Consider the following 21,429-nt stretch of genomic DNA (forward strand, 5'->3'; position numbering starts at 1 on the left):
ATTACATATTTTAATGTAATAAGTTGTTTAGAATCCAGTTAGTAAAAAATGAATGATAGAACTAAAAATTTTAAATAATTTTGCATGTCAATGTTCTAAACTAGCTTAAAAACATCCAAAATTATAAATTTTATAAACAAATTGTAAAATCTCAATACACCTCGATGAAATTTTTAAAATACTTTAAGTACTTTTTGATTTTATAGCTGAATTTTTTAATTTCTATTACTTAAAACTAAATTTAACAGGTTTTTTAAAAATAAATTTACAAATAAATGTTTTTATATCAAAGTATGATAATAAAACAGTATATTTGTGGTAATGTACTTGATAAATGTACAATTTTGATTGAAAAAGTGAAGCACTGCATTTAATAATTTCTAAATAAACATTTTGGCTCTCTACATACGTTTATATATATTATATAAACACAAAATGAAATTAAAAATCAAGAAACATATACACAAAGTTTTGTTTTTATTATTACATGATAAATTTAGCAACAGGAAAACAAAATACTAAAGGAATACCAAACTATCCCATTATACAAGTATAACATTACTACTAATTTGCAAACAATGAAATGACATCACAGGAATTTTACAGTATGTAAATGATGATTATTACAAGTGTGTGGTGAATATGTTTGTTCTTACATAAAAAATATTTGGCTATAACTTTAAATCACAAGATGGCAGAAGGACAATAGTAAATAATACAAATGTCACTGATGCATTTAGGACCATTTAGATTTTTCTCGGAATTGTTTTCCGTTAATTATTGCCGTCAAGCAAGAACGTACAATGCACGCTTCCAGACGTGCATTGTCGAATGCATGGGACCACTCGTAAGATATCTATTGTGGTTCCTCCGATAAAAACTTAAAATTTATAGACGTTTGTTGCCGAGAACAGTCATCCTCTGGTATACAGTGCAATATCACCAGTCCACGTTTTTCTTTCTTTTAAATTCTCTTAATGTCAAAATCAATATTAAAATGGAAACTATAAATTAATAATAAATGAATGAAGCATTGTTATTCAATGAGAAAGATAGAAATGCAAACATAGATGAAGTTTTCTATATTATGAAAATGAGTGTTTTTTGTTTACTCACAAAAATTAAGAACACTTTACAGATAAACATTCTGATATATAAATAATGAAACATGAAACACATTTAAAAATTTTTGTCTATATAAATGTTAATATTCAAATGAATCTAGAATTTCAGAAAAAAAAGAGGAGAAACAAAAACAGACATTTAGGGAATTTTTCCTGAGGAAAAGTGAACAACAGAAAACTGCAAGCATTTTTAAGTATGTTTGATTATTATAGCAAACTCTTATTTGAACATGTATATGCAGACAAACTAATTACACAAAAAGGTACAAATGCCATCTGAATTTTTTTACAAATACTGTTCTCTGTATTATGACGATGACATATATTGGTAGAATTGAACATTTTTGTGTCTGTTAAATATATTTTGTTTCAAAATTTTTTTTTTACATAGATTTTCAATAATTTTTTTTCTGTGAAAAATAACATTTATGATGGAATTCTAATTATATAGTGGGCATGTATTCGATGGGAGTGCAAATATATATTTGTACATAGACAAACAGAAACAAATGGTGCATTAATGAAAACGTCTGATGTATGCACCATATTGTGAAATAAAATTGCAGTGACGATGAAACAAATTTATACATATGTGCGTACATAAGCGAATACACATATACACACATATATATAAAATTAAATCCCTCGCTTTCCAGTTGAAAGAATTAGCATCCATTGTATTATTGCAATGCCCAAAAATATGGATATTTTTAAATTTTGTCTTCTACCTAAAATAGGTTTTATTAAGTTTTAGACCATGCATATTTTGACAACATGGAAATTCTTGCAGTTTTTATTCATCACCAACATATGTCAAATAAAAACATTAATATTGGAGATGTTAGAGATTTGTGAAAATTTTCAGTTAATATTATTGTGATTTTCCATCCACTTGTGTTTTCTCAATTTCATTTTCTTGTGCAGATCCTATGATAGTGGGATCCATGGCCAGTAGGGCTTGAAGTGTTTCTAGTGGAATGGACTGATCACTGGGTACTTGCAAAGTTGTTGTACCATCTGGATTCTGGACAATGACAACATTGTTTGGCATGTAATTTTGTGATAACTGGTCACCGAGTTCTGTCACTCCTTCGACTTGACCACACATGGACCACGTGCCAATGACTTGGCCATCAGGAAGAACTAACTGTCGAATTACAGCAGTTCCGTCATCTGCACTTTCGGCACACACGACCTTAAAAGAAACAGTTAATATTTTTAATTTAAACAAGTAAAATGTTTTAAAATAATCAAGTTTATTTCAATTGAAAATCAGTTAAAATTATTCTAAACAATTTAAACAAGAACTGAAGAAACTATCCAGCTTTTATAAAAAGTAGGCAATTGAAACAGAAATTATTTAATTACCATTAAATTATATAAATTATACATAACTTAATCTACTTTTCAATATAATCACTATGCAAATTGAGGCATTTATCATATCTTGGAACTAAATTGATGACATTTTGAAATATTTCTGGATGTTGCAGTGATTGTTGTTTGTTTTCTGGCGTCATGTGGCAAATCCATGTTTCATCACCAGTGACAATTCTTTTCAAAAATCCATTTTTTTCCCCTTCATACTGCTGCAAAAAATTCTAATGCTGATTCCATGTGTTTTGTTTTGTGATTGTTTTATCATTTTTGGCAACCATCTCAAACACAACTTTTTGAAGTGCAAGTGTTTAGTCACAATCTCACACAGTGAAGATCTTGAAATGTCAGGAAATTGTAGAGACAAATCAGAAATTGTGAACTATCTATCAGAATAAATCTTCTCTTTGACATTGCATGGCAAGTTTTCATTGACTAGGGATGAGTGGACACTACACTTCTTGCCATGAACATTGTCTCTTTGTTAAACATTCTAACCCACTTTCTAGCATATCTGTTATAATAAAAAGAAAAAATGTGACAAGGCTCCCCCTGTTGCATAGCAGAAGAGATAATGTTTTTTTTTTTTATGTAAACAAACTGCATGCAAGTCAGCCATGTCATTTTCTCTTGAAGTCCATGTGTAAAGTTATTTATTTCAATAAAAAGTAATAGGTTATTGGTATGGTAGACCAGTAGGAAGACTTGATCATCTGAGAATTTTCTGCACTGGATGCTACATATATATAAACAAGAATTTTCAATCAGAGTTTGACAGTAAAGCTATTTTCAGACAGTTGGTTGGGTATGTTAATGGTAAGGATGGATTTCGTGTCTGGATTCCTTCTCAAAGGAAAGTAGTTATGAGTCACAATGTGAAATTCAAACCAGAAGTTGTCTGCAACCAGTACAATGATACTTTGGAATTTGACTTCCCTCAAGAGCAGCTTCTAACATCGGGTTGGTCCAATCCATTGTCTGGGATGAAGGAAATGGAGGAAGTCACGTACTGGAACGGAGAAAATCAAATCAAAACTGAAGAATTCATCATGGCATCTTCTTCAGGAGGAAGCAAAGATTGGAGTGAATGTGATAAAAGAGAAGAATCAATGAAACTTTTATCAAAGCAAAATACTGAAACTTCTGACAAAGAAAACTGGAGAAGCAAGAGACAGAGAGGTAAACCATCCTGGATGGAAAGCAATAAATGTTTAATGATGGCAGGAGTTGTTACTGGGGTATACAAAAGCCCAAACTCATTTTCTGAAGTATTGCAATCGAACAAGAGAGAGAGAGATATAAATGCAAGCTATTCATAAAGAAATGAAATCTCTAAAACAAAACAATACATGGAGATTAGTCAAACGTCCAAAGGATGCACAAGTTTTGAAAAATTGTTGGGTTCTGTGCAAGAAAACTAAAAATGATGGAAGTACTCACTTGAAAGCTCGGTTAGTTGCAAAAGGTTATGCTTAAAAACCAGGAATTGACTACAAGGAAACATTTAGTCCTGTTGCATGTTATGACACCATTCGGACCTTGTTAGCAGTAGCAGCTGCAAAGAATATGCAATTGGAACAGTTTGACGTAAAGACAGCTTTCTTGGATGGCAGGCATACTTGAAGAGAAAGTGTATTTGGAATAAACAGAAGGTTTTGATGATAGTACCAGTTAAATATGGCTCCTGAAAAAAAGTCTGTATGGGTTTACGCAGGTACCAGGTTGCTGGAATAAACAATTTATTGGATATGTGAAAAATGTAAGTTTTCAAGACAGTACTGCCGATCCTTGTCTTTTTTTTTTTATCAAAACCAGAATAAAAAGCGACTCTACATTGCAATTTATGTAGATGACGGTCTAATTGTTGGCAGTGACAGGAAAGAAATTGCTGATTTTTTGAAAGCTCTGAAACAAGAATTTAATATGAAAATGGGTCTCTCGACAATTTTCTTGGGATGAAAATAAAACAATATGAAGATGGATCAATTACAGTAAGTCAAGAAAATTACACAAAAAGAATATTAGAAAGATTCCAAATGGCTGAATCAAATGCAGCTCAACCTGTTGGCTGTGAAGAAAGTGATCTTGATGAGGCAGCGTCATCTGATAATACCCTAGTGTGAGACAGTGGGCTGTCTCATATATCTTGCAACAGCATCTTGTCCAGATATTGCCTTTGCAGTGAATAAATCTGCTCAAGCTACAGAGAAACCAACTATTCAAAGTTGAATCAGGTAAAATGTATATTTCAGTACTTGAAAGGTACTATGAACTGGGGCATCATTTATAATAAAGAAGAAGAACTGAAAGTCTACAGTGATTCTGATTTCGCTGGTGATAAGAAGACAAGACAATCAACAACTGGAATCATCATGAAATTCTCGGGTAGAGCTATATCATGGACTAGCCAATTACAAAAAGCAGTGGCAACTTCCACAAATGAAGCGGAGATTATCTCAGCAAGTGAAGGAGCAAAAGAATTAATTTGGCTACATTTATTGTCTTAATTAATTGAAATGCCAGAGCAGTCCCAACACTTTATACAAGAACTATAAAGCTAGCAAAGAATCTGGAATTTCATCAACGGTCCAAACATATCAAGGTTCAACACTTTTATGTACGTGAAAGATTTTTAAATAGTGAACTCAAATTGGAGCATGTCGACAGAAAAAACCAGTTGGCTGATCTGTTGATGAAGCCACTTAAACATGTCTGATTTGATTTGCTAAGATTGATAGATTAAGAGAAAAGATTGGTATAAGGAGGTTGTGTGGATGACGCAGTCCTCCTCATTTCCCATGCTAACCAGAAAGTCCTGTAGGATAATATGAACAGAATCCTCGCATCTCTTTCTGATTGGACAAAAGAGAACAAACTGGTAATAAATACTGATAAATGTAAGAGTGTAATCTTCCCCAGAGCCAACCTCCTGGTAAGAAGCCTTCCACTCACACTAGGGACTAAAATCAAAATCAATGACACTATCAAGTATATCGGCCTCACCCTGGACCAAAGGCTATCGTGGATAATGTTCAAATAATACATGACAAGGCAGTTAAAATCTGCTATTCTCTTAGGTCTATATCAAGAAATACCTGGGACTTAGATGCTAAAGCTACAAAGACTATCTAAGCCCCAGGATACTCACTGTCCTGAGGATGATGAAACCACCCTACATCTGCTTTTCCACTGCCAGAAATATGAGGATCATCATCTACAACTAGTGACCAACGTTCTCAAAGACAATCTTCCTTGGCCCTGCCAACCTTCCATCCTGCTAGAGAACAACAGGTACTACAAATACTTACTGAACTTCATTAAACAACTGGACAATTGCAAGTATCATCAGACTCAGCAGAACCTCACAAACTGAGATCTTCCTGCCATTTCTGCATTCTGTGTGCTGCAACATTATTCTCTGTACTATCACACTAGTGATGCCTCTTCAACTTTGTATTTTTACCACACCTCATACATATAAATGTTTTATTATATTGTTGTTTCTCCAGCATGAGAATTTCTGTAAATATTATATTCTCTTTAATAACTGGTTCATGGCATGGTGCTTATGAGACCCACTTCCTTCTGCTTCCTTTCCACACTATCCACCCACCTCTTCCCCCTATCCCACCCTTCTACTCTTACTCCCATCCCCATCTTCTTTCTATTTCTCATTCCTTTCTTCACTAAGGCTATGCCTAACAGTGTGGCCTTTATCTTTTCCACCTATAACTATACAGAGGTTGTAACTATGTAATCATTAATTAAGCAAGTCTTATTTTTTTCTTTTGGAGGAAGTGTTATAATAAAAAGAAAAAATGTGACAAGGTTCCCTCTGTCGTGTAGCAGAAGAGTTATCAATTTTTTTTTAATGTAAATAAACTGCATGCAAGTCATTCTAATGAAATCCACATGTAAATTTATTTATTTCAAAAAAAGTAATATCATCTTCACTTATCACATTTAGTCCATAAATTTCACAAATTTGCTGGTAATTTTCGTGTGGTTGAACATTTCTTGCATTCAAAAACCTAATTACCAATCATATTTCACAAGTGATGGGCTGCTCGATTATTTGAACATTATAACTGATCTAAGCATCAGTTATAATGTTCAAACAATCAAGCAGCCCATCACTTGTGAAATATGATTGGTGATCATCAACATGAACAAGAAAAATAAATAAGGCTTGGTTACTTGGTTCTTTAGTGGAAGAAGTAACTACACACATTCAATCTTGACATTGCCAAAATTTACAGATCTTTTATTACAAACAGATAATTCTCTACACCAATTTTTTTATACTGGAGTTCTTAGACTAATTTCAAGGGTCTGCAAAACATTCAGAAGGTATGCTTAATATGCATTTATTTTCCAAAATATATACTGATGGAAACACAAGCACGTATGAATTTTTCTATGTACAGCAAATTGATGCTGCATAAAATCAGTTATATATTTATGTAAAAATAAGAATAAAGTTAAACTGTTTCATACATAAAACTTTGAATTCTATTTTCAGAAATCTTAATGTTCATACACATGTATAGATATACAAATATATATGTATTCTATCAAATATGCCCAGTGCTGCCTGGGCAAAATGTAAAACAGCAAACATTAAAATGAAAACCATATTAAAAGTTTGGTTATTTTAGCTTACAGTGTCATGTTTATCACGATACTTGAATGGTATGGAATGGCACAATTTTATTGGTCAGGTAGACAGGAATTTATATTTTCTAACAGAAAATAGTTGTTGACTTCCAATGCATGAGAAGATAATTCAAGACATCTAATTTTATTCTAATGTTAACTCTAATATTCCATTCACAGTTGAATACAAAATGGTAATTGGCCAACCACTCAAATTTCACAAAAAAGACAAATATTTAAACCCTGCACCCTCGGAAATACCTAAAACATATTTTGCTCTTGCTGGTAGCTTTGCATTAAGTAACATTCCTATTCGAATATCACCATCATGCTGGTCAGTGGACAGAAGGTTGAAGTTAATTCTACCAAAAGCACAACCTAATTCAAAACCAATAATTCTGAATGGTAAAGTGTAAGTAAGAGACTTTGTTAGATATTATACTTGCAACAAAAATTTTATCAGCTTTTGTTGCTTTTTCTAATTGATAGGAAAATAATGATTTCATATCAAGAATTATAATGATTATTTTTGTGGATATTTAAAGGAAATAAAACGAACATTTGTTGTCTCATAATGATAAAATATTAACAAATTAATTTCGAAATAATTGAATATACTCACTTTGATATTTTCTACACTAATTTGCATAAACCTACGTACTCCTGTGTGTATTAGCAGAGAATCAACCAATAGTAGGCTGTGATTACAGTCTTATCATAAGTGAGCAATACTTCTACATGCAAAGAACACCAGGATGAAATCAATCATGTACCTAGAACCTGTTACTGGTGTGGGTGATACGACAGATAAATATATTGCAAACGTTTTCGAACAATAATAGTTCTTCCTCAGGTGATACAAAAACAAGCGACAGAATGTAGAACAAAATAAAACACGAATATTTTAAATTAGAATCGAATCCTCGTCTCGTGCAATAACGTTGTGTTTGACATGCGCATTTCCTTTGGATAGTTCGTGATTAAAGATCGGTGTCCAAGATGTCCATCACCTGGCAGGCCCTCTTGGACATTGATCTTTAATCACCAACTACCCACAGGAAATGCGCATGTCCAACACAACGTTCTTGCACGAGACGTGGATTCGATTCTAATTTTAAATATTTGTGTTCTATTTTGTTCTACATTCTGTCGCTTGTTTTTGTATCAGCTGAGGAAGAACTATTATTGTTCGAAAATGTTTGTGATATATTTATCTGTAGTATCACAGATACACCGGTAACAGGTTCCAGGTACGTGATTGTGTGCAATACTGATGAGAGAGATTTCTGAACAGTGAAGATAAAAAAGCCAATATTTAAGTATCAACTAAACATTTTAAAATGTAAACAAAACTATATTTTAATTAAAAAATTCATCAAATTATTTTAATACTTACTATGTTTACTTATAACGATAGAACAATTTTCTCATTCTAATTATGAAAGTTTTTGTTATAATTCACAGATGATGCCATAATACGTTAAATTTTCAAATGTGATTTGTGTTTCTGAGTAAAAATACTTGTTTGTGCTAAGTTTAATGCTGTTTTGAGCTTTAAAAATTGGTTGGTTGGTTTGATTTTAGTGGCACAAGAGCCATGCAGGCTATACTGCACCATGACACATGGTACAAAATAAATAAATACATATATACAAAATATAACTATTTAATGATTAAAAAGACAATGGAAATAGAAATGTAACATCTAAACTATAATAAACAAACAAATTAATAAATAAATAACTCCGTAATTATATTTCTTTGTAATAATTAACGACTTTCAGAAAGTTCAGAATCTCGTGAAGACTTGGCCTATGACCCAAAATTCTTGACAAACTTCCATTTCCAAACTGACTTGTGCAAACACCTGCAAGTTTAGGGCATTCACACAGTATGTGTTTAGCATTTAAAGTGCAATTGCAATATTGGCATACTGGCTGGTCATCACCCTTCAAAAGATATTGATGAGTCAGTCAAGTATGTCCAATTCTCAAACGGGTAAGAATAACCTCGGATCTCATGTCATAGGGTTTCTTGTATGTCCAATTTTCTATCATAGGTTTGATCTTGTGTAGTTTATTGTGGACTTGTGCATTCCACACATTTTGCCATATCTCTGCTAGTCATTTTTTAACAACTAGCTTCAAATCACCTCCTTCAATATGCATTGTATGCTGTGAAGGACTAGCTGACTTTGCAGCTGTGTCAGCTTCTTCATTTCCTCTTATACCTACATGGCCTGGGACCCAACAAAATTTTACAGAAATATTACTCACAATAAGATGGCAAAACAATTTGCAAATTTTAATCACTATGGAGTGAGAAGTAGGTTCACATGAGATCAAAGCCTGAAGTGCATTAACTGAGTCAATGTAAATAACACAGCGACAATGACCTTTTTTAATTACATATTTTAAGGCTAGGTAAATAGCCTGCAGCCTTTGTCTGCCACGATTTCATCCTGGCAGACAAAGGCTGAGCCAACATAATCAACTGATTTCGATCCATCAGTGTATATAGGAATTAAATTCCTGTCACAATGTTGAATTTCAAGAAAGTGCTGTCTATAGACATAATCTGGAGTGGATTCCTTAGAAAACTGCTTTAAGCTAATGTCAACGTTCATCACAGGAGTTGACCAAGGTGATATATTATTGACCTCAGCCTGTGAAATGTTGCTTGTGTCCAGATCAATCGTGCTGCTTACATTCTCCATTCTAATGTCAAAGGTAGGGACACAACTTGGGCAAGCTGCAAATAATCTTTTCAGCTGGGTATCTGAACAATCAGCTAACAGTTTATTCTGAGATTTCTGTTTCATGTAGTAAAAAAGAGACAACTGTTCTCTCCTAAGAGATAGTGGGGGCTCGTAAGCATCCACGTACAAGCTTTGAACAGGAGAAGTTTGAAAAGCACCAGTGCACAAACACAATGCTTGGTGGTGGATTGGATCCAGTATCCGAAGAGTAGATTCTTGCGCAGAGCCATATACAACGCATCCATAATCCAGCTTAGAGTAGACAAGGGCCCTATAAATCTTAAGCATAGAACATTTGTCTGCTCCCCAGGACGAGCAGCATAATACCTTCAAAAAGTTCAAAGATTTTAAACATCTACTCTTCAAATTGCGCAAGTGTGGCAAGAACGTCAATTTATGGTCAAACACAACACCCAGAAACTTAGCTTCATTGACCATTGGGATTTTCACTCCATTTACGTAAATTTCGGGATTCAGGTGCAAATCACGCCTTTGGCAAAAGTGGATGCACAAGGTCTTCTCTACGTTAAAACTAAAACCATTGATCTTGGACCAATTGTCTACGTGATTTAGGAAAGTTTGCTGGTTAGAATTTTGTTATTAGACTGGCAGGGGATCTGAAAGTCATCCACATACAGAGAGTGTTTCACATTGAGAGGGAGACACTTAGCTAGGCTGTTAATTTTAACTAGGAACAGAATCACACTCAAAATAGAAACTTGAGGAACACCTTCTTCTTGTGTGTAAAGCCTAGATAAAGTTGTGCCTATCCTAACTTGGAATCTTTGATTCTGCAAGAAGCTTTTTACAAAAATTGGCAAATTACCCCGCAATCCGAATTGGTGCAGATCACGAAGTATTCCATATCACCAGGAGCAATCATAAGCCTTCTCTATATTGAAAAACACAGACACTAAGTGCTATCGTCTAACAAACACTTCATGTATAGATGTTTCAAGGTTTACTAAATTGTCCGTGGTACTTCTGTTTCTACGAAATCCACTCTGATGTGGTGAAAAGTAATTCTTTTCCTCTAAGAGAAACATCAGACTCTCTCAAAAATTGATTTTTCAAGATAGTCTGTCTAGATATTCATGACTTGAGTGAATAAATTCAAAAATTGGTTAACTCATGATGATATTTATTTGGCTCGTTGCATCATTTGTCAAACTTCATTTAGTATTAAATACAATGGAGTTAAATCATTTACGAGAAATGCCTGTTACAAAAAGCATAAAGTACATCTTCTCATTTATTCCCCCTGTCATTGAGTCGGCCAATGAAGCAGTTTCCAAAGATGGAGACCCTACATGACACGATGGGATAGTTCATTCAGGAATTAGCTGTAATTTCTTTGGGGGTAGTGTTGCAATATTAACTTTATATCCAAAATAAGATTACAAATTTATTTTGTAGTACACAATAAAAGCACAAGTATCTACATATAAATGGAGAATTTTTACATTTCTTTCAAAAGATTGATTTTGGGTTTCCTGATCGTTTTTCATTCTTAAGCTTGATGTTTATTAATTAATGAATGTACTGTGCTCGTAATGTAAATTGTTAACCACTTGGAAAACATTCGGTTTTTTTTTTTTTAAGCAAAATGTGCTAAGAAAGATGTTGCTAAATCTAAATTCTTGTAGCATTTTAGCAAAAAAAAACTAGCGACAGCTTAAACCCTGATTAATATTTTGTGAGATAACCACAAAATTGTAGGAAAGCACATCTTATTGGTGAGTTGACTAGTTTTTCAAAGTACTCACTCATCAGTAGTTACATTTTTCCAGATTTCTCTTATGCATTTTTAAGTTTTTGTTGATTTTATGGCCTATATTCTTGTAATGTATGTTTCATATTTCTCCAAACATTTTCTATCAGATTTAAATGTAGTAAATTAGGCAGCCACTATGGAAGAGACTTGTTTTTCTTGAAATCAATGCTGAATGCATTTTGGTGTGTAACTGGAGGTATTATCTTGCTGGAGTAAGAAATTTTTGTTGTCAGACAAGTTTTCCAGTGTTGAAATAAGAAATACATCTAATAAACACTGCAGTCATGTTTTTAGAATACATAACTCACTTGGACCTAAAGCAGTTATGTTATGCCCTCCAAATCATCATATAGAAACTTTTGTGAGTGACTTAAAAATTAGTGTTCAGTGTTGAAAACTTCCATTTTTTTGACAATCCTTGTGGACTATGACCTCCAAATTCAAGAGTAAATATGGATTTGTCACTCCAAGCAATATATATTACCAGTCTTCCTTGATCCGGTCCTGATTCACCTTAACTCACTTGGCTCTCTCTTGACATTGCTTTACTGTCATGTGGCTTTACCTCTCTAAATCTGTATTTAGCCAAGACAAGCCATATTTTTGTTTTTGAGATGTTTTTCCCAACTCATTTGGACCAGTTTTTTGCATAGCTGGCATCAGAATAAAATATATATATATTTTTTTACAATACATCTGAATATTATTATACATCTTTGGAGTTGTAAGTTTTAGACATTCATAAAGTAGATGATTGCTGTGGATAATATGTACTTCATCCCTGTAGCATTTTAGCCATTTATAAATTGTACTTTTGGCACTATTGATCTCAGCTGCTAGTGATGTCAACAATGAGCCAGTATTGTGCAAAGGTATAATTTTGGCTTTTTCTTCAATTGTTAACTCATATACTTTCCCCATATTCAGTTTGAAAAATGAGTATAGATTATGACATCTACACATTTATATAACTAAGTCATAATTTGTGTGATATTTATATAAACAACATACAATGTTTCTGAACTCTTGTATATGCAAGAACCCTGTTTATAAATCTTTGCAACAACCTGCATATATAATAAAACTATTGTTCACAATAATTAATATTTTTGGTCAATTTCTCTTCATTTCAAAGCATTTTGTATATCTGACTTGTATATGTTATTCCATCATTAGAAAAACTGATAAGATTTAATAACTTCAAAAAACAGCAATGTTAACATGTACCAGTGTTTCTAAACTTTTAAAGTTAAGTTGTATAATAATGTAGAAAATTTTTCCATTAATCATCAAAAGAGGTACTTTCAATTTTATATCTCAATCAAATGTCATACTGTTACAAGAAATGAGAAGAATCCTTTTTTTTCTTTACATTTTAATCTTTATATTCAGTTTTTATGTTCTCATGAAGTATATATCAGTAGTAGTCAAATGAAAATAGGTCTCTATGCATAGAAGTTAAGGCATGGAAAAGTTGGTAACACTACTATTTATGAATGAAACTGCCATCTGTGGGGAAGGAGGGCAGCATAGTGACCACTTGTACCAGTACATGCACACTTGTTGTTTGTTCATTGCACTTGTAATAAGGTTAGCAATATGTGTATTCATCCGATATCAGAAATAGAGGCGAGTAAAGAACAGATAGGTGTGGTTGGTTTTTTCACTGCATATGGCAAACACTGCATGTCATGTTCATGTGTGTGAGAGTGGCATAAGAAATTCTGAGATGAATGCAGGACATTGCAAGACAATCCATGCCCAAGACAGGCTTATCATGTCATTAATCCAGATGTTATTGCATAAGTGGATGGTCTTATCTGGGAAAACAAATGGGTCATAGTGGAAGAACTTCATATTTTAATGGGGAGAAGCTATGGTTCCATATATACCATTATCAAAGACCACCTGCATTACCAAAACGTGTGTGAGCAACTTTTAGGTAATGCAGGATTGCAACAACTGATAAAGGAACAAAGGACTTACAGAGTGGCTGTAAATCTGAGTCATCTGCAGCTGTACCATGCATTTCTGACACATAATGTCACTAGGGACAAAACATGATGACAACATTCAGAGCCTGAAAGCAAATGAAAAAGTTAAGAGTGGAAACACGTGCATTCTCCTCTGCCAAAAAAGTCCAAAGCCATACACACAAACAAGTTCTCTCAAAATCATGACAACATTGTTCTTTGACTGCAAGGGCCTGCTGCTTGTTAACTTACTCGAACATGGGGCAACAATGAATGCAAAGCACTATGATGACAGTTTGCAGGAATACTATTGAATAGCATTATCCTTCTCTGTGATACCACTTGCTCACACACTTCAGAGATTTGAATGGAAAACACTTTAGTATCCTCCCTACAGCCAAGATCTTTCCCCTTGACATTTTCATATTTTTGGCAATCTGAAGATAGACATTCATGGACATCAATTTCAAACAAATGAGGATGTGTGCAATTGGGTAAGATTGTAAATCCATCAGTGGCCTAAATGCTTCTACAAGAATGGGATTGATGATCCTGTCTCCCAGTGGGATAAATGTATTAACAGCTATGAAGATTATTTTTGAGGTAATAAATGTTTAATGACACTTTCCAGTGTCTTATCCTTTCATTTGACTGCCCCTAATATTATAGTGGCAAAATAAAATCCATTCTGTGATCAATTATGTAATTATTATTTTAAATAATTAGCTTCAAAATGTTTAAGTTTTGTTAAACTGACTTCTTTAAAAGCCATTTAATGTTTTTATGTATTTCAAATATACATTCAACTCCATTGATCATTACTGTATAAGTAAATAAACATACAAAAATTTTGGCAAATAGAAAATATTATAACAGTTAATTCTATTTTATCATATTCAATCTATCTCTTCTATGGGCTTAATTAATATAAATGTTATAAATATAACTAGAAAAGTTTTAAGATAAAATATCTGAAAAAAATGACTTTGAATATGATTAAAAAATATCACCTGATTCATTTCAGCAACTTTTTTCCCTTCTGATGTAATTTGATTTCCTTCTGGCAAAATTTTGGAATTAGCTTCAGTCATTTCATTACTTGCTTCAACTGTATTAACAACTGACATATCTGAGGAATTCACTTCTGCACAAGTTGAAGAATCTTCAGTTTCCATTGCATTGTGTTGTCCTGACATAGTACTGTCAGGAACACTTATGACAACATTTGTACCAGGAGGAACTGAAGAGTTGTTTAAAAGAATGCCCTCTTCTGTCATCAACCCAGTAACTGAAGAATACTCATTTAAAGTTGTAGCAGTTCCTTGTACATTAACTACAGTTGAGAGACTTCCATCAGAAGTAATAACTGAAATATTTTCTCTATTATTGACAAGCATGTTTGATGAATCTTCAGTAGTACCATGGCTAGAACCAATAGACCCTTCCAGCACTTCGTGATTTTCATTACTTTCATCAATTTTGGATGAACCAAATATTTGTACTTTACGTACTTGAAGAGTTGGTTGTTGAGAAATACCTTGCATTTGAGATTTTGATACAGTTCCAACAGAACTGGTAACCATTGCATTTTGTGATGTTGATGTAAGTTTACCTTCCACATTATAATTATCACCAGATAAATCAAAACTATTCAAGACAGATTCATCTGTTACTTGTTGATGAAGTAATGCATTCCTTTGATTATTTCCCATTTCTGAAACTAAACTTCCTCTTAAACCAGAAAGATCTATATTGTCTACACTTTCATTTAAAATTTGATCTGAAAGTGTACTACTAAGTGCTTCACCTACAGTTTCATCCAAGCATTGCTTTTTATTTGGGTTCATCTGATCTGCATTTTGGTTTGCCTCTTCACCAGTTTTCATGTTTTCTACATCAGGTGCAGGACGTTTCATTCCAAATGATGCCTTTTCTGCAAACTGTTTTACTTCGTATACACCAATTTGAAGATTTAATGAACGAGCAAGATCTTCAGAGTGAACCTAAATATAAAAATTTATTTATAATTTGCAAAAAATAATATATAAACATATATTGAATGACCAAAGTTAAATTTATTTTTAATATAAATTAATTCAGAACTAAAAGTTTTCCTAATAATTAAAAAGACTACTTTAACAAACTTATATGTAGCTATTTACACAACATGTATAATATTTATTAGTGACAAACAATATAAAAACTTGTATTTTCAAACAATATTATACTCCAAAAATTATTTCAAAATTACAATATAGACTTGCTTTACTTGTCATAACAACAAAACAAAACAGTTTAAATAGTTTCAGACTAAAGCTCATCTTCAGAACTAAATATAAAAAATTTCATTACTGTGGAAAGAACAAAATAACCATTCAATTTAGAAATTCAGGAATAATAATTTTTAATAAATCAACTTTTTTCAAGAAGCCATGAAAAGCCATTGACTCTTCGGTAATATAATGAATCAGGATTTTAATTAAAAATGAAATCAGAGAATGTGCCTAATATATCTAAACATTTGAAGCACTAACATAATAACAACAACAACAACAACAACAACAACATAGCCATTCCAAACACTCACAATGTACAAAACACATTCACTGGAAAAATTAGCAAGTACACAGAACTCACCCAGGAAATAAGGCATCTGTGGAGGATGGATAGAGTGCTTATTGTACCTGTCATTCTCTCCTGTACAGGTGTGATACCACACACACTACACAAAAGCCTGGAACATTACAATTGAATAGAAACACATACATCACACTACAGAAGGCCACAATATTGAATATATGCCATATTGTTAGAAAATTCCTGAATACTGACATTGACACACTTATTTAATTTTAGTTTTGTTTTGGTTGCTATGCCAAAACAAAACTAGACAGACTCTGGTCCGGCATAGTACACAGCCACCAGTGTCAACCGAGTATAACCCGCTACCCCTAACATAATAATAATAATAATAATAATAATAATAATAATAATAATAACAATAATGGGATATGCCTCTTTGGGGAGACAGTAAGGTTCATGATTGCCAAACAGGATCAAGTTATAAATACTAACTACAGAAAACACATACTCAAAGATACAACACTCACAAATGACACATTCAGAAAATGTCACATTATGCCAGAAACTACACATCACTTCTGGATATATTTATAATAAAGAATGAGTGCTAAAAAATAAGCTAATATCAATGCAACCCATCTGATTTATTAAAATGTTAATAAAAATATTAAACAATAAATGATCAGAAATTAACTTCTTTTAATTAGTATGACAATCAAAATCATCAAAATAAAAAACTGCCTTATTAAATTATATTTTTTATAATTTATTTTCATTTTTAGATTAGTTTATCATCATCTCATTTAAATTACAAATGTGATAAACAACTAAAATGAATTCAGAAAAAACTGACATAATTTTAAAAATAATAAATTATTGCATTTTGCATGTACTTTTATTTCAATTTGTGAATGTTGCATACTTTATGATACTTATTTAAATACAAATGTAAACATCCAAACCCAATAGTTATACAGTGGGTGATTGGTTAACAAACAAATCAGATAACAAACACTTTCACAAAAGATTTTTATGTTCAGACAACAAACACACGTTTGGATAACGAACACCTCACAGAACAAACACAAGAAGAAGCAACGTAAAATAACGAATTCTCTTGTCTTCAGGCAACAATTCAAAACTTTTCAGAGTGCGGGAGACATCGACATCCAACCTGGTATATACTGATCAGATAGCATTCCTCCGAACTTTGAAACTCTTCCTTGTAATTCCAGCCTTTTTCTGACAGAAACAATTCTTTTATAGTATTTGCAAAACTGTCGAGCGGACACTCGTTAAGTATTGAGTGGGTTTTTATTTCCGAAAGGTGAGAGTATAATAGCAAAGGTATAGAGTGTGCAGAAGATGTCTGATGTTGCTGGGCAGTATGGCTTGAACGGGTTTACAGTAGGCGGCAGTTCAATCTTATCTAAGAAAGATACTGTATAATCAAGAAAACTCAATCAGCTAAAGGAGTAACAAAAATCACATCTGAGAAATAAAGAACATTGAAGAGCTCATAATGGAACCTGAAACTGATCTGACAACAGAAGAACACCAAGAACTTTGGAATGAAAAACACTAAGAAACTCGGTGAGATATGTTTGCTTCTGAAAAAGAGAATTAATGCTGATATCTGCTATTAAACATTTTTTTGAAGAAGTGGGAGAATGTCAGAACGACGGTCTTAGAATGGCATCCCAACCAGGTTGAGGTTAATAGGCTCAGGGATCTCTACAATTACAATGCTATTAATTACTTCTGAAAATACTTAAGAAGAGAGAAAAGCAATCGACATTAGACAGATTCTTTAACCCCCACAAATGGAAAAAACATGACTAATAAAAACGCAAGACTGTATATATATGTATTTTTACTATTAGATATAAATAAACGTAGTAAGAAAGTATATATATTTTTTTATTTTTGGGGGTCTCCAGAATGAATTAATCAAATTCCCATAAAAACCTATGGTAAATTGATAATTGGTTAACGAACAAAGTCTTAGAACAAATTATGTTTGTTAACTGATCACCCACTGTATATTAAAGCCATTACAGTGAAACCTCCATTAATCAAAACTCCCGAATAGCAGACACCTCTACTTAACGAACATTTTTACAATCCCCAGACCTTTCAAATTGGACGTCTATTATATTTACCTCTAAATAACAAATGCCATTGTTCATAACCTATCTTACAAAAACACAAAGTCCCACCTTCAATATTCTGAAAGAATTAATTATATACAAAATATTTTAAAAGTAAAACAAAGAATCAGTTCAAATACTCTTTCAGAAAAAGAATTTTGACTGTAGGTGTTGAATAAAGATGGTTTAAAACAGGAATAAGGAAGGAGGGCATGTTGTAAAAAGCCAAACAATATTCTTTATCTGTTAGAGAAGACTAATCTGTCTTAAGTTGTCAATCACCATTTATTGTCATACATATTAATGTTATTAAACTTCTGTCGTAAGGTCCATTTACACACAACAGTGACGTGCAGTGAATTTTTGCCTGTGGGAAATTGTTGACCTAGTTTTAAACCACCCAGTCCAGACTTGTCCATCACAGCGCTGTGCAATGGCAGTGGCATCACCATATCATGAAAGTACATTTGATGGGAACAATATTTTCACTGACAGTAAATTTTGTTTTCCAATGGATGACAAACATTTAATTGAAATAATGCATCAACACCCTGTTCTATTTGATTTATCTCATTTGAAATACATGGACATTGGGTACAAAATGAATATTTTCTCTGTTTTGTTTAATAAAATATGAAATTCGCGTTGAGACATTCGAAAATATTCAAAAAATATAGATTCGTCATCTCAATTTTTTATAAAGGGTATGAGAAACTCCCATTCTGTTGATATTTTTGTCCATGCTTGATGTCCCCATTTGCAGCACTTTCTTGATTGTATTTCTTTTTCTTCTTCATCCAAACATATAGCTATCATAGCCAATTCATCTTCAGAAAAGTCCACGACTACTCACTGACAGCTCGGTCACGTCACTGTTGTGTGTAAATACTCATCACTGTGCCATGCTCGACATCACTGTTGTGTGTAAATGGACCTTTATTGTTGGAATTAAGCTTATGGTACCAAGAAACCATAACCTTTTATGAAGTTATTCATTCATTCAGTAAGAAATGTAGTACAGTAGTAATGGAAAAAAAAAATAGTTTTAAGGTTAAGATAACAGTGTTTATTTGGTGAAAGTTCAAAGATTGTGTTATGAAAGCAATTTGCTAACCACTTTAACCTTCACATGTAGGAAGATATTAGATTTTCTGGCATTTATGACATAATTTATGATCTTAACAGCTTTGTGGAGACTGAAGTAATTTTTAATAAATCATTTATTGAAAAATGCAAAAATGTTTGAAAAAATTACACCTATTTGATAACTACAAAGCAGACAAATCCCTATATTAATTTTTATTAGTAGCTTAGATCATAAATTATGTTATAAATGCAAGAATATCGAGCACATTTCCCACTCCTTGAAGTGGCTAGCAAACTGCCTTTGTAACTTGACATTCAAACTCTCTTCGCTTAAAAAAACTTTTGTCCACCCTTCTGTTCACAATAACAGTTTCATTTTTCTTTTTCACGACTTCTGCTCAGGACATTTTTGATGAATTAATAATTAATCAATGTTTACATTTTGTCATAATTTTGATGTTCCATTTAATTAAAGTACAGTAGAGCATCGATTATCTGACCCCTGATTAACTGTCACATCGGTTAACCGACTGTGTTCTAGTTGGCAAATTCAGATGTCCGCTAGTGATGTGGCGCTACAATATTTGGCTATATCTTGGCTACTTTAATATTATTTTTGTTAAATTTTTGCGTGTTTTAGCTGGCAACACTGGCTCGACCATGAAAGGGAGGCCAGTATTTAAAGGCAGGCTTAATTTTCTAGTTTTCTTTATTTTTGTATTTATTTTGTGCAAAATAAAGAAATAATTTTTAACAATACAATAGCAACGATTATTATTTTTAAAAAATTTTTGTTAGGCTTAACATCGATGAAAATTCAATGCGAAGTAGGTTAATAGCAATATACTAATTACATGGGATATACTAATATACTATACTAATAATGTATTTTTTCATACTTTTCGATTATCTGTTTTTTCAGTTATCCGACCAACCCAGTCCCCAATTGAGTCAGATAATTGATGCTCTACTGTATCCCTATACAATCTGTTTGCTATTTAGAATTCAATTAAAATGTGATTTTTTACAGCTGAAAAGATAAATAATATACTGTATATATATATATATTTTAATTATAGATGCTATGTATACTTTTTGGTATTTTCACATTCCTAATGCAAATTTGATGTTTTCGTAATCCATTGTATTCTTCATTTTATAATTACCAGGTTAAAATACAATATGGTCACTGGTATGTACAGTACCTCTGAATAGAGGACACCTCTAAATAGTGAACAAACTTTGCAGTCCCAATGGTGACCACTATTCGGAGGTTATACTGTACTATTATTATTAATTAAATGCTAAGTTATTTGGCACTAGAGACATGTGTTAAGCACCATCTCTTGCTAAATTTAATAATTATAATTTAATATTTTAATAATTAATTTAGAAGGTTCTGGAAGAAAAGAATTGACCCAAAGTGGGACTTGAACCAGCAACACCTGCACAGTATGCATTCTGAAAGAAATTGACAAAATAGTGTTTTGGTTAAAAAATAAAAATGCTAAACTGTAATGAATGAGATTATTTTTGTATGATAGTCCACTGTCAGGAATTCTGTCAATTTTTTTGACATTCAATAACATCTTAGAAGTTTAGAGTCAGAAATATATAAAATATTTAAAATATAAAACAGACAATCAAGAATAACTATTGGTTTTATTTACTAATGAAGCCAAATATGTTCTTAATTAAGAATATCTATTTAAAATTTGTTAACGTGTATCCATTTAAAATTTTGTTCTCTTTCTAAATATGTTATATTTTGCCTGAAGACATTTGTAAAATGTTGAAAGTACTTGTGGTACATTTGGATTAAATTAATGCTGAAAGACAGTGTGCATTTATTAATTGTACTAAATTTGGTGTTGAGTGTTCATCAATTTTACTCACTTAAATTGACAGACAAATTGTTGTTTAGGTAAAAGAGTGCCTACAAGCCCTG

At 32.3% G+C, this 21,429-nt stretch overlaps 1 protein-coding gene across 2 annotated transcripts in view; it reads right to left on the reverse strand.

The window, feature by feature from the left end:
- Positions 1-460: 460 nt before the first annotated feature.
- The window catches only part of LOC136969609 (uncharacterized), a 58,516-nt gene continuing 37,547 nt past the window's right edge, over positions 461-21,429 (reverse strand). For both annotated transcript variants that reach the window (XM_067263843.1, XM_067263842.1), the window contains 2 exons: positions 14,673-15,665; positions 461-2,319 (listed from right to left, as the gene is read on the reverse strand). In XM_067263843.1, the coding sequence (XP_067119944.1) occupies positions 1,996-2,319; positions 14,673-15,665 (1,317 nt within the window). In that variant the 3' untranslated portion in view covers positions 461-1,995. The remainder of the gene's footprint in view (positions 2,320-14,672; positions 15,666-21,429) is intronic.

This window comes from Centruroides vittatus, unplaced genomic scaffold (assembly GCF_030686945.1).
Source record: "Centruroides vittatus isolate TY-2023 unplaced genomic scaffold, ASM3068694v2 contig_18, whole genome shotgun sequence".
Taxonomy (NCBI): Eukaryota; Metazoa; Arthropoda; class Arachnida; order Scorpiones; family Buthidae; genus Centruroides; species Centruroides vittatus.